The sequence below is a fragment of the Acomys russatus genome, chromosome 16 (assembly GCF_903995435.1).
Source record: "Acomys russatus chromosome 16, mAcoRus1.1, whole genome shotgun sequence".
Lineage (NCBI taxonomy): Eukaryota > Metazoa > Chordata > Mammalia > Rodentia > Muridae > Acomys > Acomys russatus.
In genome coordinates, this window is record NC_067152.1 from 35,929,284 (window position 1) to 35,945,637 (window position 16,354).

Consider the following 16,354-nt stretch of genomic DNA (forward strand, 5'->3'; position numbering starts at 1 on the left):
CCATCCCAAAAGCTCCTAAGTTTTCCCATAACAAACATGGGCTCCTGTAGGATAAGCCAGTGATCACGCTGTGTAAGGTGAGCCGTAATACCAGCCTTAATTTTCATCTTAAGTGGGCCCCTGCCTGTGCTCCACACACTACTGCACCTGTTCCATCAGGTTCTACTGCCTGACAGGACAAGCCTGGCTTCGTCCTCTTTAGGGTTTTTATCCCATTTGCCTTGTTTTCCAAAAAAGAAAAGCATATCTTTAGGAAAATGTGGTCATTAGGAAATCCTACTCTTTACGCTTTGTATATGTTTCTTATGGTTTTTGATTCAATTGAATGGGTCTATATATGTAATTTTCATTATTCAGTTTATGATAATGTCTTTTGTCAGTATCTGTGTTAACTTGTGGAAATAAGAGTACACGAGTGTGTGTGTCACATGCAAATACAGCACCATTTGATGCTTAAGTGTATCAAGCCCTCCAGTGTCTCCAGCAGCAAATATTAGGGGAGAAGGTAAGTTCACATTTAACTGCTAGAGGTAGAAACTATCTAATCTGTATGCTTTCTTCCTCAACAATCTCAAATTCTGGTACACTGAGAAAATTAAGTATTGTTAGACGATAGCAGAATTGAGACATTCAAAAACCAAAAGCTGTGATAAATCCACAGAAATTTAGAAAAATATTTTAATAAATTATTTGTAACAAGGAATTTCTCAAGGATCAGATTTTAGTTTCAGATTTTTTTAAGTTAACAATGTTCATAGTCTCCTGAAAATTCCCTGTTCTTTGCACCTAAGTGCAAAATGAATTTCCAAACAACATCTAGGTTTATTTTATGATCCTATAAGCAATTGCGTTAACCTTTAAAGAGAGTGAGATGAAAACAGAGAGGCAATTTTTAACATGCTAGTTGTACGTAGGGACATATGTCCATAATTATGCCGCAGAAACTGTTGAAACTTCCTCAGAAAAATACATGTAAAACACACGAAAGCATAATTGCTTTATCTTACCCCAATCAAAATGTTTTTAAAGCATCAGGGCTTAACTTCACCACAAAAATAAGCAATGAGCATACTTACAATATAGAAGCAAAGTGACCAAATGCCACTATTTTTCCTCCCCTTGCGACAAATGAATGAAATCACATAAGTCATAAAAATAATTGACATGGCATAGCCTGCAACGTACAGAATCTGAAACCAATAGGAATATGCGAATAAATACTGTGATACATGAACACATTTGAGTGTACTAATGTCATGAAACAATATTTTTATGTTCCTTCATCTATAATAATTTAAATATCATAGAGAGTGGGAAAGTGGGTGGCTTGGAATTATCATTTCTCAGCAGAGACGTCATAAAACACAAACAACGGAAAGAACTGACTTTGTCAGTTTACTGCATGAAAAAGCTTACATACAATAACTCAAAAAATGACAACTTTAAAATGATAAGAATGCATTGCTGTGGTCTGAGCACTCTCAGCCTACCACCTCCCCTGCTCAGAGATAGCCACGCAGAGAGGTGCTTGGTACTCTCAGTGTGGGATCTCAGTTTCTGGTGCCACTTAACAGGAGGGTTTGTTGGGGGGGGGGGTAGAGTGACAAATGTTACTAAATCTCACAATCAACGCAGTCATCAGGAGCCAGTCATGGTAGCACACATCTTTAACCTTAGCCCTCAGGAGGATCTCCATGATTTCAAAGCCTAGGACTACTAGGGCCACATAATTAGATCCCTCCCACAAAAAGAAAAGGAAGGAAGGAAGGGAGGAAGGGAGGAAGGAACAATTTTATGTCATATATATTTTAAATCACACTTTAAGGACACCTCATAAAAGAAATGAAAACATTAAAAACTAAAATAGTATATTACATGTTATTACCAATTTTTGGTAAAATCATTTAATGATAGTTGTTTTTAGGAATGCTGTCACTCACCTGCATAAACAGATCTCCAGTTGTAAACTTGGTCTCTTGAGGGGCCAAGGCAAAGAATGCAATGTACAGAGATACAATGAGTGCATAGTAGATTGGAGCCTCAAACAGAGCCTGCCCAAACCAGTATGCAGATGGGCAGAGGCCTGAGATCCACAGCTGGAACTGAGCTCTGTTCTGATTAGAACATGCAATCATCAGTTGTGTGTTATTTTTATAAAAGTAGGAAGCATATTGAAAAATAACCAAATGAGATGTTCATCATTAGTGACTAAACACTACACAGACTAAGAGATGGGGATCATTTCAAGGATTCTCCATCACAATTTGTTGTTGTTACCAATACAAATAATTTATCCTAATGTGCTATTGTAGTTAGTAAAAATAAATCATCCAAGTTACTGACAGAGTAATAGTGCGGTCAACCAAACACTGACTTAATGATCTACGGAGGAAAATCCCCCATCTATGTACTAACTCTCAGAGATAAAACAGTGCATCTCTTATGCAAATGAAGGTAGCCATTTTTCTATGCAAAATTGTCTCATTGATTTATTCTGAATAAAAATGAATGATTAAAACACTGTGAATAATTGCATATTGCATGATACTTTTAGATAACAGTCTAGTTTCTCATTTTGAAGTCATTAATATATTTCAGTGATATATATTGCCTCTATGTAGTTATTTTATGTTTCAGATATATACTGCACTAAATTTTGTATTAAACAATTTTACCAAGCAATACAACTTTTGAAAGTTTTTTTTCCAAGTGCATTTTCTATCATTTTTTAAAATCTCCTCTGCTTTGGATAATCTAATTAAATGTATAGTAAATCAGTTAATATTGTCCCACAAATTATTAAAGCTCAGATTATTTTTTTCAGCATTGTTTTTCCTTTCTGTGCTTCTGCTTACTGTCTGTTGCTGCTGTCTTCCAGCTCACTCCTTTTCCACTTTGTGTTTGTTCTAAAAGTCACAGTCATTAATTTTCAACCAGATGTCAGCTACTTATACGAGCCCAACTTGACTTGTTTTGACCACTTCTTTCTATTCCTTTCCTTAACCATGTTCATTCTTTTAGTTAAAACCTCTAACATATTTACATTTTTCTTTTTAAACATTATGTCTTTTATTTTCCTTGTCATTTCTGAGTCTGTTCTCAATTGATTACGTCTTGCTACAAAGTTGGATCCTTTGGTGAGCCCTTACAACTGTTGATTGGAAATAGATATTTCCAGTGCTGTCTAACTTCTTGACCTTGCTTAGTTTACAGAGATCTGTGCATTCTTGACCTCATGAAGATCTACTTTGTGCACACAGAGCTCAATATTGGCAACAGATTCTAAGCAACCCTTGGGTAGAGTTCTATAGTCCTTGCTCAATGTAATTTTTTCTTTGACAGGACACTTATATGTAAATTACAGCCACTTTAACCTTTTTGGATTCCGAGCTCTTCTTTTAGTTTAATAAGACTTTTGTGTGCTGTTTGAGCTCCCTCTGTGCTCCGTGAGCTCGTTCCAAGATGAACTGTGTGATGTACAACTTGAATTTATTATTTCTTTTTCTAAGGAATTTCATCCAGTCGTCCACTGAAAATAAGTTTTAGGGGGTCAAGTCCCATCACAATGCCTTCATTATGCAAAAGGAAACAAACTAAGCTTTTTATCTCTCTCTAATTTCCCCTTTTTCTTTATCTTTCCACATCTCCTTCCCTCCTCCTTCCTTTTCCTTTCCTTTATTTAACCCTGTCCTTTTGCCTCTATAATGTGCAGTTGTGTGTGAATCAACTGTTCAACATGCACACCATACTGAAGAAAAGTCCTAAATCACATAACAAACAACTTCCAATTGTTTAAATCAACTAAAAGTTTCCATTATTTTCTACTACCTTATAATCATCAATGCTGGTCATGGAAATATACGGAGGAAGACAGGCCATCAGGATGATCCATGAGAATAAATAAGCTATATGATGAAATTGTCTGTGGCTGTCATCCTAGGAATTGAAGTAATGCAGTGAGCTCCATGGGAAAAATCATTGTCTGGCTTACATTGCTCAAAACACAATCAACTACCTAGAATATCGCCTTGGGTTTGTTTTGAGATTTCCACCTCCTTACCTCCTAATATAATTATCAACATAGATTTTGCTTATAAACCCAATTTTATAAGTAAACAGTTGAAAGCAGCGAATGTAATAGGATATTGAAAATGTAAAGTAATAATGAGAACAAGGTGTTATTATGATTGTAGAAGTCCAAATATTTGGCTGACACTTAAAGATGGTCAATATTTTTAGGCTTTCGATAATTATTGTGATATTTTGTCAATTTAAACCGATGCAACCGATTTAATAATCAGGAATTCCAACTCACAGATTTCACATCCTAGCTGGTTTCCACCTCCTCCTCCCCTTCCTCCTTCTTTTCTTTTGATTTCTTTAGCACAGTCTTTTTACACAATACAAATTGACCTTGAACGCATAATGTTCCTACCCTAACCTCCCAAGCCCTAGAATTATAGGTGTGAGTCAGCGTGCTTGGATTCTCTCTCCAAACTTATCATTTAGTGCTTACAGGCAGCAGCTCAATTAGATATGCATAGTCACATATGATATAGTCTAACATACTATATATTAAATTAACATACATGCTAAGATAGATCCAAATGCTAATCTAATGTGTGAAAGAAACTCTATCAGCACCACTGAGACCAGTTTTGAATGGAACACTCTGGAAAGCCCCATATACAGTAGGATCCACAAGAACACACCAACCTCAGAATACATGCTGCGGTCAGTGTGAATGCGTGCAGACGGTGTAAACAATCCAAGCAGGGCGTTACTCACAATATCAACCAGAACCGGGAAACAATTCAGCCTCTTGGAGTTGCATGCTAATGTAAAGTTGTAATTCTAAAATGTTACACAAAGATTATCAGTCTGGGAGGAGACAGCATAAAGCCCGTCTGTGAAATACACAAACACCCTTTTCTAATGCTGAAATGATAACACATTTTCTGTAATGTGCAAACACCCGTTTCTAATGCTGAAATGATAGTGTATTTTCTATAATGTGGCTGATGAGCTAATGGTTTTTTTTTTTTTTCAGTTTCTTTTTCCTTGAAGATGCACAAATCAATACTGTAATTTTTAAAGCCCTTATTTAAGTAATAGGATATAATTAAAATGTTTTTTTAAAGCCCTTAATAGGACAAAGGAATTATGACTACTGTCATGTATCCATTTCCTTGACATTGAAACATTCCTCACTGGATAGAGAAGTGATATGGATAGGAATCAAGAATTCATGAAATTACAAGGCCTATGTGTCCCCTTCTTGAGGCTACGGAATAGTTAAGTTAATGTGTGAGAGGGGACTCTTTTGTAGAGATGTCTACAAGCAGCGCAGTGAACTGCAGTGGGACACCTTTTGGGAATTGTCAGCATGCTGGGCTGAACTTGGGAACAGTGCAGATGCTCGATTCACCCGTAACTCCTCTAAGAAAACCCAATAAACTGACTGGCTCACTGAACTAGACTTGTGTAGAATACTTCTGGCTTTATTCGCATCTTTCTCAAGAAAAGTCATATATGCGGTCAGGAGACGATTTGCAGGAGTCAGTTCTCTCTTTCCACCTTGTGGGTTCCAAGAGCCCAATTCAGGAAATAATTATATATTGAGATAGGAGTGAATGTGACTTCATTATTATCAAACTCACGAATAACGTTCTCTGAATAATAAATGAAAAAAGAAATCTTATGTGTTCTCTTAAGTAAATCGTAGCCCAAATTCTCTCCTCAAACGCAAAATATAAACACATATATGCTACTTGTATGTAATGTCTCAGACTCCATTTTTCATTAAGTTGCCCTATAACAGCCATAATTCTGTACGGAGTCACTAACTGGAGATGAGCGTACCTTCTCGCCACCTGTTAGTATGATAGCTCCATTGTACAGACTCTCTTCTATGTCATGTCTAGTCCCAAAGGCATCAACTTCCAAAGCTATATTCTGTCGCTCCAATGAGTGTATGAAGTCATCAATCTTTGCTCCTAATAGACAGTAAAATGTAAAAGGCACTGTGAAACCAAGGGAATGCTACAAGATCATGCATTAAAATGGCTCTTCGCAGTCATTTGCATGTTACGGCTTGCAAAAGTATGGATTTTAATTGTCCATATATTTCTTTTCTGAACAAATACATTTTGTTCCTCTTTTGTTTGATGTGTATGCAGGCGTGTTAGCATATGTGTGGGAGCGCATGTATGCACGTGCACAGGGAGGCCAAAAGTCGATGTCAGGTATCTTCTTTGATTGCTCTTCGCTGTATACGTTGAAGCAGGACCTCTCAGTTGGGCTGGAGCTTACTAATTCAGTCTATCTGCCCAGCTTGACTTGTGTACCCACTCTCTCTGCCTCTTGAGCTCTGAGATAGGTCTCCATATGCAGCCAACTTTTTTTTTAAAAGTCCATATTTTTATTAGTTCTTTGAGAACTTCAGATATGTGTAGAATCTATTGGGGTGACACTCCCCCCCCCCCACTTCTTCCCCTTAATCGCCTAGGATACACCTCCTACCTTGACACCTTCCCCAACTTCCTGACTTTGTTTCTCTATAATCCAGCACATGAGCACTGGTGCGGGGCCACCCAATGGACCATGGTGCCTTAGTTACTCTTCAATTGTTGTGATAAAACTCCGTGACCAATATCAGTTTGCACATGTTGGGGTGGGATGTGTGTGTGTGTTAACTTCAGCTTACAGTTGTAAAGCAGCGTGAAGAGAAGTCACGTACAACCCAGCAAACATCTGTGTGGGCTCTGGGGACCCGAGCTGTGCCCTCATGCCTGCATCGCAAGAGCTTTACCCGCTGGATCTTCCTGTTGCGTCTTCTCTTGTTCTTTCTAAATATGGTTTAGACTTCCTACACAATAATAATTCTCCTGTACTTATGACTGCCTCTAGTTGAAAAAGTAACTCTGATAATTAAAAATAAATTTTGTTAACATCCTGGGACTTCTAGAACAGAAATTTCTAGAATCAAACAATATATCGCCTCACACTAATGGCTACGAGAGTGATCATATAATTAAAATGTTTTCAAACTTATAAGGTCTTCCTACCCCCCCCCCCCAGGCTACTTTATCCAAATTCTCAAATCTCCCTTCATGATCGTTGTGACATTAAACTTTGACAATATTTTATGTAAACCTTCTTGATTTTCAGCGTGTGATGAGATAGTACATATCTTCTACATTTATTTTTTGGCATCACTGTTCCAGTTTAGGGTTGATATTTCTAAACTGGGTATAAAACGCATTTGCCCTTTTTTTAATGCGTGTCTTTTTTAAGCGATGTCCTTAATAGTGACAATATTCACACACTACGTACAGCAACATTTTACCTGTTTTGTTGATGATCAGTAGGTTAGTGAGTGGATCCTGCGGCTGTTGGCCAGGAGTGAGGAAGTACATGTGAGGAGACAGTTCCCAAGAGTAATCACTTTCACGCACTAACTTGTGTACATTTGCTGACAAAATGTGCAGAAGACCAACCCCCAAAATCAGAATCCTATGTAAAAAAAAAAAAAAAAAAAAAAAAGACAATGGAGACCTATAGCCATTTTCCAATCTTCAGGACACTATTTGAAAGACATGGATGTAGTGCAAGCAAGACATTATTAGAAACATACATTCCTAAATATGATTCTTTGTCTTAGTGCTGACATATTTCCCTTGTCTTTAAAAATGAGAGTGAAAACCATGGGTTTACACTTCCCGTGGTGCTCTCTGACCATGAGACAGCCTGTGTCATTTTAGAATGTGGCTCCTTAAGTAACAAGTTGAGATCTAGTCTCGCTTTCACTGCTTCTGTTCCAATGTGTCCTCTCTGCTGCACAGACCACCCCTACTCCCCAGACCCAGGAGGTGCTCTCTTTTCCCTCACCCATTGTCTCTAGTCTTGCTCACGGCAACACAATTTTCTAAGCCTCGCAGACTGAAAGAGTCCCTTTCTTTTGTGTTTTCCTTTCTTTTGATCCCCGTTTGAAAGTTTAAAAATCATATCAGCACCACAGCACGGATCTGAAATCTCATCCTTAAACTCTTTTCCAAACATAGGATACCCCAAGACTTTTCTGCTGGGCTTTGCGGCTGGCAGCCATCCCTCTGTTCTGGCCTCTCCCGGTCTACTCTACAAAGCATTTCTGAATTAACTACAAAGATTTTTCTTTTCGTCTTAATCTTGATAATGTCCTCAACTAGAATCACATATTCAATAGGCGTTGACTGGAATTCTCCTAGATGTCCTGGCTCCAGCGTGGGAACTGTGACTGCTCAATGACTGACTATAAGATGGACACAAAGTGCTTATGTTGTGACACAAATTCCTTGAGAGTCAGTTGATGCGTTTTATGTCCAACTCTAGAAATACCCTACACTTGGCAGGTATGGAGAGGGGACGAGCTGCACCTAAAAGCCACAGAGAAGAGGGAGAGCTTGGATATGTATCAACTTTACAAACACATTACGGTTCCAGAGAATTCTGTGAAGTCCATGAGTCAGGAGGCACACAGCCACCCACAACATTAAGTGCTCAGGCGCCCATGGTTTCTACTTTGTAGACTTTGAAGGGGGTAACGGCAATGAAGAAAGACTCTGTGCCCTATGCTATCACACAGAGATCATTTTCATTCTGTGTATTTATATAATAACGTGTGAAAAACCAAGACTGTTAACAGAACTAACAGGAACACCTTATCATTTTTCTGTTGCTCTATTTAGGTATGCTTTAATGCAACAACTGGAAGATGTTATGATAACTTAATACTCACAGAATAAAGATGGATTTCCTCTCGTACTTTAACTTCAGGAAGCGAAGCCTGGCAACTGCACAGAGCTGCTGCCACCAGAGAGCCATGCCCTCTTTCATCTTATTCGACTCATTAAGCAAAGAGACAAGTTGTTCCACCTCAGCAAGCCTCCTTGTGCCCCTTGTCCCTCCAGCTTGCACACCTTCTGGCACACCGATATCTAGAAAACAAAAGCAAGCACTTTTCAATAAGTGGTTAAATCTGAAAGCAGTTTTTGGCCCAGAGATTTAAAATCCTCTGCACAGGAAAACAGAAACTCCAAGACAAAAATGAAAGTGTGTTAATGCGACCTTGACGGTTGAAATTATTTCAAATGATGTTTCTCAAAAAGGAGAACTGTGGGATCTAACCACACAGAGAATATTCATACTTACAACAGCAGAGCTGACCTGCAAGAATACAAACAGTACTTTTCCATTTACATTAAGTCACAGAGCACAGAAAAGGGCAGGGTACTTGCAGAGGGCACAGATCAGCTTGGTGGGTAATAAAAGCGCTCTAAATTGGGCTTTACCCACTTGTTTCAGGGAAGCTGATACCAAGCTCTTCAATAGGAAAAAACAGTAGACGGACAGTTCATGTTATATAAATTATGATGTGATAACTACGTAATGACATTGATGCACAAAAAAACAGTTTTGCTACCACACTGTGACAGTAATAAGAGCACCTACAAGGATCCTTTTGGGGTTTTGCTTTTGTTGTTACAAGGTCAATTTGCACAAGTTAAATGTATTTGTGTGTACTACAAACTGTGTGTATTACAAATAGATTTTAATTTTTGCGGGTCTTTTTTGAGAAAGGACCTTGTTTCGTAATACAGGTTGGCCTTGACCGTATGATGCTCCTGCTGTAGCCTCCCAAGAGCTTTGGTTGCAGGTATGTATCACCAGGCCCTGCTAGAAATGCACAGGCATATTGGTTCCCCCAATGACACCATGCCCCTCTATGGGCAAATTACTGGAACTAGAAGGCATCAGAAAAGATAATGGAAAGACGGAATGAATAAGTACTGTCAGAGCATCGCCACTGCAGCTAAGGTCAGGCGAGCCCAGTGGTTTCCAACAGGGAGATAAATCTTATCCCCACTGAGTGCTGCTTCTCCTGTCTGCCCACAAGAAACTCGGCAACAAGAGAGATCACAAGTGCGGGAGTGACCAGTTCAAGTACTCATGAAGGCGGGTGGTACTGGAATGTACTTTATTTCTGGAGGAATTCCAAACATGTTTAACCCAGAAAGATGTGGAAAAATTTGGAAGAAATAGCCTCAAGGGTTAGTAGAGTTTTTCTGGATAAGCAGCCTTGCTTTGCTCTGCTGTGCTGTCCTCAACTTGTTTCCAATGAAGCCAAAGGTAGATTTTTAATTGAAAAAAGTCAAAGGAAAATTATCTTAAAAAAAAAAAAAACAACCTTTCTTTTCTTGAACTATGTCCGCTATTGGTTTTGCTTTTGAATGTTTTAACCTTCCCCCATTAGAAATGTGTTTGTACCAAAGCTGGAGAGATGACTCAATGGTTAAGAGCAGATACAGAGGTCCTAATTTTGTTTGCCATCACCCGTGTTGGTGGATCAGAACTGCTTAAAACGCCAGCTTCAAGGGATCCAATGCCACTGGTGGCCTCTGTGGACATGGGTGAACAACACGCACACACACACACACACACACACACACACACACACACATACACACACACACGCCCCCCCCCACACACTTGGAAATTAAATATTTTTAAAAGGAATTTATTCCTATGTATCAAGAATACATGTCCAAAGTTTAAATGTATCATTTGAAAAATAGAAGCTTCAGAGAAAACACTGTGATGGACACAGGATAGAGAATCTAGAATACATAAACACTTGGTAAGTTCTTGTCAGTCATGGCTGGGATGAAATTGAACACCCCAGGCAAGGCACATTTATACCACAGATGGCAAGTCATGGCAGTGGATTTCCTCACTTATACAGATGTCCAAAGAGCAATAAAAAAAAAAAAAAAGTGATGGCTATTAAAATGGAGTGTTTTCAAAATGGACACAGCATGATGCCTTTCATTCTTTTTACCTACCTGACTGGTCGACCGCTGACTTTCCTTCCAGTTTCAGGAACACCTCAGTCAGTGTTGTTATTGAAACACCATAGTTCTCAATTCCCAGGTCTGGACTGCTCTCAAGCTCCCTGTAAAGATCTAATGCACAGTTTTTAAAATGTGGTCATCAGGAAAATGGAAACTACTTTGACAGTCTGCATTATCCCAGCCAGAAAGGAGATCATTAAAAACAAACAAAAACACACAAATAACAACAAATGCGGGTGAAGAGGTGGGGACAGTTGCACTCCTATTCCCTGCTGATGAGAGTATAACTTGGTTCAGCAACTATGGAAATCAATGTGAAGAGTTCTCAATAAGCTAAAAGAACAATCAAAACCAAACCAAACAAACCAACCAAACAAACAAAACCAGAGCTACCAAATGACATAGCCACAGCTCTAATGGGCATATACTCAAAGGCTTCTATCTCCCATTAGAGATATCTGCACAACCATGTCCACTGCCACTCTGTTCACAATAGCCCAGAACTGACTAAACCTGAGATGTCCATCAACTGATGAACTGATAAAGAAAATGTGGTGCATGCACACAATGGAACTATTTCTATTCAGCCGCCAAGAAAATTAAATTATGAAATTTCCAGAAAATGGATGGAAATAGGGTTGGAGAGTAAAGGCATTTACCACCAAACCAGGTCACCTTATTTAACTTCCTGGAACCCAGAAGGCGGAATGGGAGAGCCCTTCCACAAGTTGTCCTCTGACCACATTCAAACTGTAGCACGCACGCACGCACGCACGCACGCACGCACGCACGCACGCACGCCTCCCCAACAGAGATAAAATAAATAAAATGCGTGTGGGAAGAAGCCTTAGAGGAGCTTCTTTTTGTGGTAGATGGTGCCTAATGCAGAGACTCACACAGAACTTGTCGAAGTCCTGAGAATGAGTTTCTTTTGCAAACTCAGCCTTAAAATTGACCACAAAGCAAGCTTCAACAGATAAAAGACAATTGAAATAACCCCATGCATCTTATCAGACTACCATGGATTAAAGCTGAGAGGCTCCCATGTAGCAGTACATGAAAACAGATGCTGAGACTCACAGCCATACGTTGGCAGAGAGAGGGGGGCTTGTGGAAGAGTGAAGGAAGAATAGAAGGAGCTAGAGGGAGCTGGAGCTCCACAGGAAGACCAACAAGTGACTAACCAGGGCTCAGGGGGCTGGCGGAGACTGAAGCACCCACCAAGGACTATGTATGGACTGGACCTAAGTGCCCTACACAGATGTGTCCGATGTACATGTGTACCTGATGGGCAGTTTGGTGTTCATGTGGATCCCTTAGTAAGGGGATGGGGGAGGAGGAGGAAGCTGTCTCTGACATGAACTCAGTTGCATGCTTTTTAAAAATCCCTTCCCCCTGGCAGGACTGCCTTGCCAGGCCACAGTGGAAGAGGATGTGCTTGGTCCTGATGTGACTTGATATGCTGGGATAGGTTAGTAGGAAGGGACTCCCTTCTCTTAGTGGTAGGGGAGGGAAAGAGGGGGAAAAGGGAGGGAGGGAGGGAGGGATGGAGGGAGAGAGGAAGGATGGCAGGGAGGGAGGGAGGGTGTAACCAGGAGGAGAGGAGGGAGGGGGCTATGATTGAGATGTAAAGTGAAGAAAGAAAGAAAGACAGAAAGAAAAGAAAAGAAAAATGGAATAGTCAGTTTACCCTGTATTAGCGAGGCGCTGCTACTGTGAACCTATGTTTAGTGCCATGTTGTGAGGCGGTTCCAGGATTTGAAACAATGACCAAAGGATTTAACATGTCATCACTTCTAAGAGGATGGGGTTGGAGGCAGAATTCACATTTACAACAGAGACTTTTGCTAAGTAACTTCGCACTCTGCTTCTGTTCCTGTGCCTAAGGTGTGACAGTCAGTGTATCATGCTGTTGTTATTATTATTCTCATCATCATCATCATCATCATCATTATTATTATTATTATTAAATTCTGAATGATGCTTCATTTCAGACTCAGTATTATACGTCATACATGTCAACTTGATTTTGCATGTTACTCTTCATTATTGTGGATTTCATTTTATAGCCATGGATAATTAATTACCTGGAAATTTATTTGTTGTTTCTAGGGGCAATATGTAGCTAAGTTTCCCTTCACTTTCCGCTGACAGTTTGGAATCAGGGATGTGCTGCTTGACAAGTGATGTGATCCTCTCATGTGCACACGTTTCATTCAGCTGCAAGCTGTTATTCAAAATTGGAATATGTTGATTAAATTGCACCCAACACCCCAAAATAACCAGAAAATGGCATTTATAAGTTCAATGTAAAAAAAAAAAAAGTCATCCAAATTTGAAATAAAAGGGTAAGTCTGTTAATGCGAATCCACTACAAACTAGGCTTTTAGTTGAGAAAAAGTGTTACTATTTTAGGCTATCGATGACAGTGATACAATCTTGTCGGGTCTGAGAAAGTTGTAGGACTTCAGAATACCCCAAAGATACAGACATTTAACTACATCTGTACTAGATTCTCTCCTAATTTCTCTACAATATGCCAGGCATCTTATATTCCTGTCTTTCACCCTTTTGCCCACTCTTTCACCCTTTACCTTCTCTCTCTCTCTCTCTCTCTCTCTCTCTCTCTCTCTCTCTCTCTCTCTCTCTCTCTCACACACACACACACACACACACATGAATTTTCTTTTAAGACATGTTTTTTATTAATTCTTTGAAAGTTTCAGACATGGATACAATATTGATTGTATTCACTCCTGTTCATTCTTCTTAGCCCCTCCAGGATTCTTGCAGCCCTCTCATCTCTTTCAATGATTTCAGGCAGTACCACTTTTTTTTTTCTCCAGCCCAGTTCTCATCTCCCGCCCCCGCACCCTCCACTGGAAGGCCTACCTTAAGTGATAACCAATGCCCCATTTCTTCTTCAGAAATAAGGAAGAGCCTGCACACCTCAGCCTCCCCTTGGAGATGAAGACTTTCCTATCTGAAGAGGAAGAAGTAAAGAAGGGGATGCCTTTTATTTCAGAGAATTTTGAGGTATAGTGAACTGCACAGGATCATATACCACTTTAAAAATAGGATGCAATTACGGTTTGAAGAAAACCCACCATAATCTTTGATGATTATGTAGGTAACAAACTACATGAGCATTTCTGATAAATGTTAAGATGCATTTTAGCTGGTTGTGCACAAATCTTTCAAGTTGACTTACTCAGTTATGAAATTCAACTGAGTGCCCTTTATCTTAAAGTTAGTGATCTTCCTAAAAAGGACATGGCTTGTGTCATCACAGTGCTACAGGACATGAAGGGTTTATAGACACCTCGGACTTCTGTCAGAAAGACCTCTTGGTCCTGGATCATAGCATCCAGCAGCACAACAATAGTAACAAAGAAAATAATTTAAGATCTTTAAATATAAGACCTCAGCATGATGCTTAAGGAAGCCACCAATGAGTTACCAGCCAGGATGTCAGCCTCATCCATGAACTGAGTGCTGAAGAGGACCACGCGGTCGGCTTTGCGCTCCTTCAGGAGATTCCACACACGGTGCCTTGAGAAGGGATCCAGCCCAGCAGTGGGCTCATCCAGCAGGAAAATCTGGAGGAGGGATCAAGTGGAAAGACTATGGGAGTAGGGAGCACAGAAGCCAGGCATGTACTTAATTTATTGCTCCACTGTGTGTCTCCATCACCGTGTCCTTGTCCTTTGTGAGTGAGGAGGTGGTTTGTTTCCAAACTGAATTTGTCAGTGAGTCTGGTCTGACTTACCTGAGGGTCTCCTAAAATGGCAATTCCAAAAGTCAGTTTTCTCTTTTGTCCACCACTTAGGTTTTGAACCAGAACATCCTGAATATTTTTCATTTCCAGTTCCAGCAAAACTCTCTGCACCTACACATACACAGAAGAAAAACAGTATTCAAGCCATAACTACTTTAAAACTCCTAACACTGTATGATAAGGTGCAATGGTTTGCAGTAAGGAGCAGTATCTGCTACCATATGGCTCCGTGTTTACTTGATATATGACTTGGGGTGAAATTATTTACTGCTTCCTAATTCATTCTCATTTGAGAATGAAGAAAATCCCATTACTTATCTAAGATTTGCTAAGATTAAAAGAGTATACTTAATGATCTAGGGCAATGTCACAGGTTACACGTAACTGTTCGTTGTTCCTATATTTTTTTTGCAGCCAAGCTCGATACATTGATTTACATGCAGGTAGTTTAATGCAACCAAAATCAAAGGAAAGTGGATTAACCATTTCACTAGCATTTGAATTTTCACGTTAGTCTCAACATGTCATGTACCTCATTATCCACATCATGTGCTTGAATCCCTTTTATTTTAGCAAATAGCCTGAGATTTTCTCTTACAGTGAGGAAGTCAAATTGTACATTGCATTGGGGACACACGCCAATGAGTTTGCTGATACTTTCCAGGTCAGTCATCTCTGAGAGTTTGTTATTATAGATGGTGACGCAACCTACAAACGAAGGTTTCAAAATAGCATAGCATCCTTAGTGTAATGTACTTTTTAAGCATTTTACCAAAAAAATTACAAAATTAAATTAGACGTGTGATCTTATCTCACTCCTGTGGTTTTTTTGCTTTCCAAATTTCATTTTGGTATTACTCCTTTTCTGTATTTGAGAATATTAATCAGTCTACCTTTTACCATCAATAAATGAAACCAATTTATCCACTCTCTCAGCTATATATGCAACTTGCTTTGACCAATGGAATATGAGCCAATAACAGTCAAAGAGAACCTGAAAAGGTTGTTTTACGTTGGTATTGGTTCTTTCTCGCTGCTAAAAGTTCTTATAACTTCAGCCCTAGAAAATTGCCAGAGACAGACAGACAGACAGACAGACAGACAGACAGAGAGAGACAGAGAGAATAACCTAGCTAAGATCTCAGACATGTAGGTAAAGCCATCTTGGGCCACCGAGAGCCCTTTCCAGTCAGCCCATCCAATCACAACATATACTTTGTGTCTGATATTTTAAAAGTTGCTGGGTTTTGAGGTAACTCTATCGCTACAGAAAAACGTGATCAGTGTGTGTGATCAATATCTATTAAAATTGTTAATCATATAAAAATTTGAATATTTGAAAAGACTAAAATTGTGTGCATTTTGGTTAATAGCATATACATTTTATAAAACACAATAGAGATTAAATGACAGTTCTGTGAGTTTAATTACCTCTGCCTGTATTTAATGCTCAGACATCTAGCAAAAGTACAGGTGATTCACTTGCTAACTTTGAGGAGAGTCTCTTACCTTTGGTGGGAGCACACAACCCACTAAGGACATTTAACAGTGTTGATTTCCCAGCTCCACTGTGACCAAGGATTGCAGTGATCTGGCCTTTATATACATCCAGTGTCAGATCTAGGAGAGAAACAGCATGAAGATATAAAGTCACAAATGTAGGCTTAATGCAGGGCTCATATAGCGC

General features: G+C 39.4%; 1 protein-coding gene across 1 annotated transcript in view; it reads right to left on the reverse strand.

Annotated features, from left to right (window-relative positions):
* LOC127200591 (ABC-type organic anion transporter ABCA8A-like) overlaps positions 1-16,354 on the reverse strand; it is a 53,501-nt gene that overhangs the window by 16,770 nt on the left and 20,377 nt on the right. The window contains exons 11-24 of the mRNA XM_051158962.1: positions 16,177-16,287; positions 15,200-15,375; positions 14,659-14,778; positions 14,350-14,488; positions 13,782-13,872; positions 12,977-13,116; positions 10,881-11,000; positions 8,777-8,975; positions 7,349-7,515; positions 5,863-5,996; positions 4,717-4,854; positions 3,829-3,936; positions 1,941-2,114; positions 1,077-1,190 (exon numbers count right to left, since the gene is read on the reverse strand). Of these exons, the coding sequence (XP_051014919.1) occupies positions 1,077-1,190; positions 1,941-2,114; positions 3,829-3,936; positions 4,717-4,854; positions 5,863-5,996; positions 7,349-7,515; positions 8,777-8,975; positions 10,881-11,000; positions 12,977-13,116; positions 13,782-13,872; positions 14,350-14,488; positions 14,659-14,778; positions 15,200-15,375; positions 16,177-16,287 (1,931 nt within the window). The remainder of the gene's footprint in view (positions 1-1,076; positions 1,191-1,940; positions 2,115-3,828; positions 3,937-4,716; positions 4,855-5,862; positions 5,997-7,348; positions 7,516-8,776; positions 8,976-10,880; positions 11,001-12,976; positions 13,117-13,781; positions 13,873-14,349; positions 14,489-14,658; positions 14,779-15,199; positions 15,376-16,176; positions 16,288-16,354) is intronic.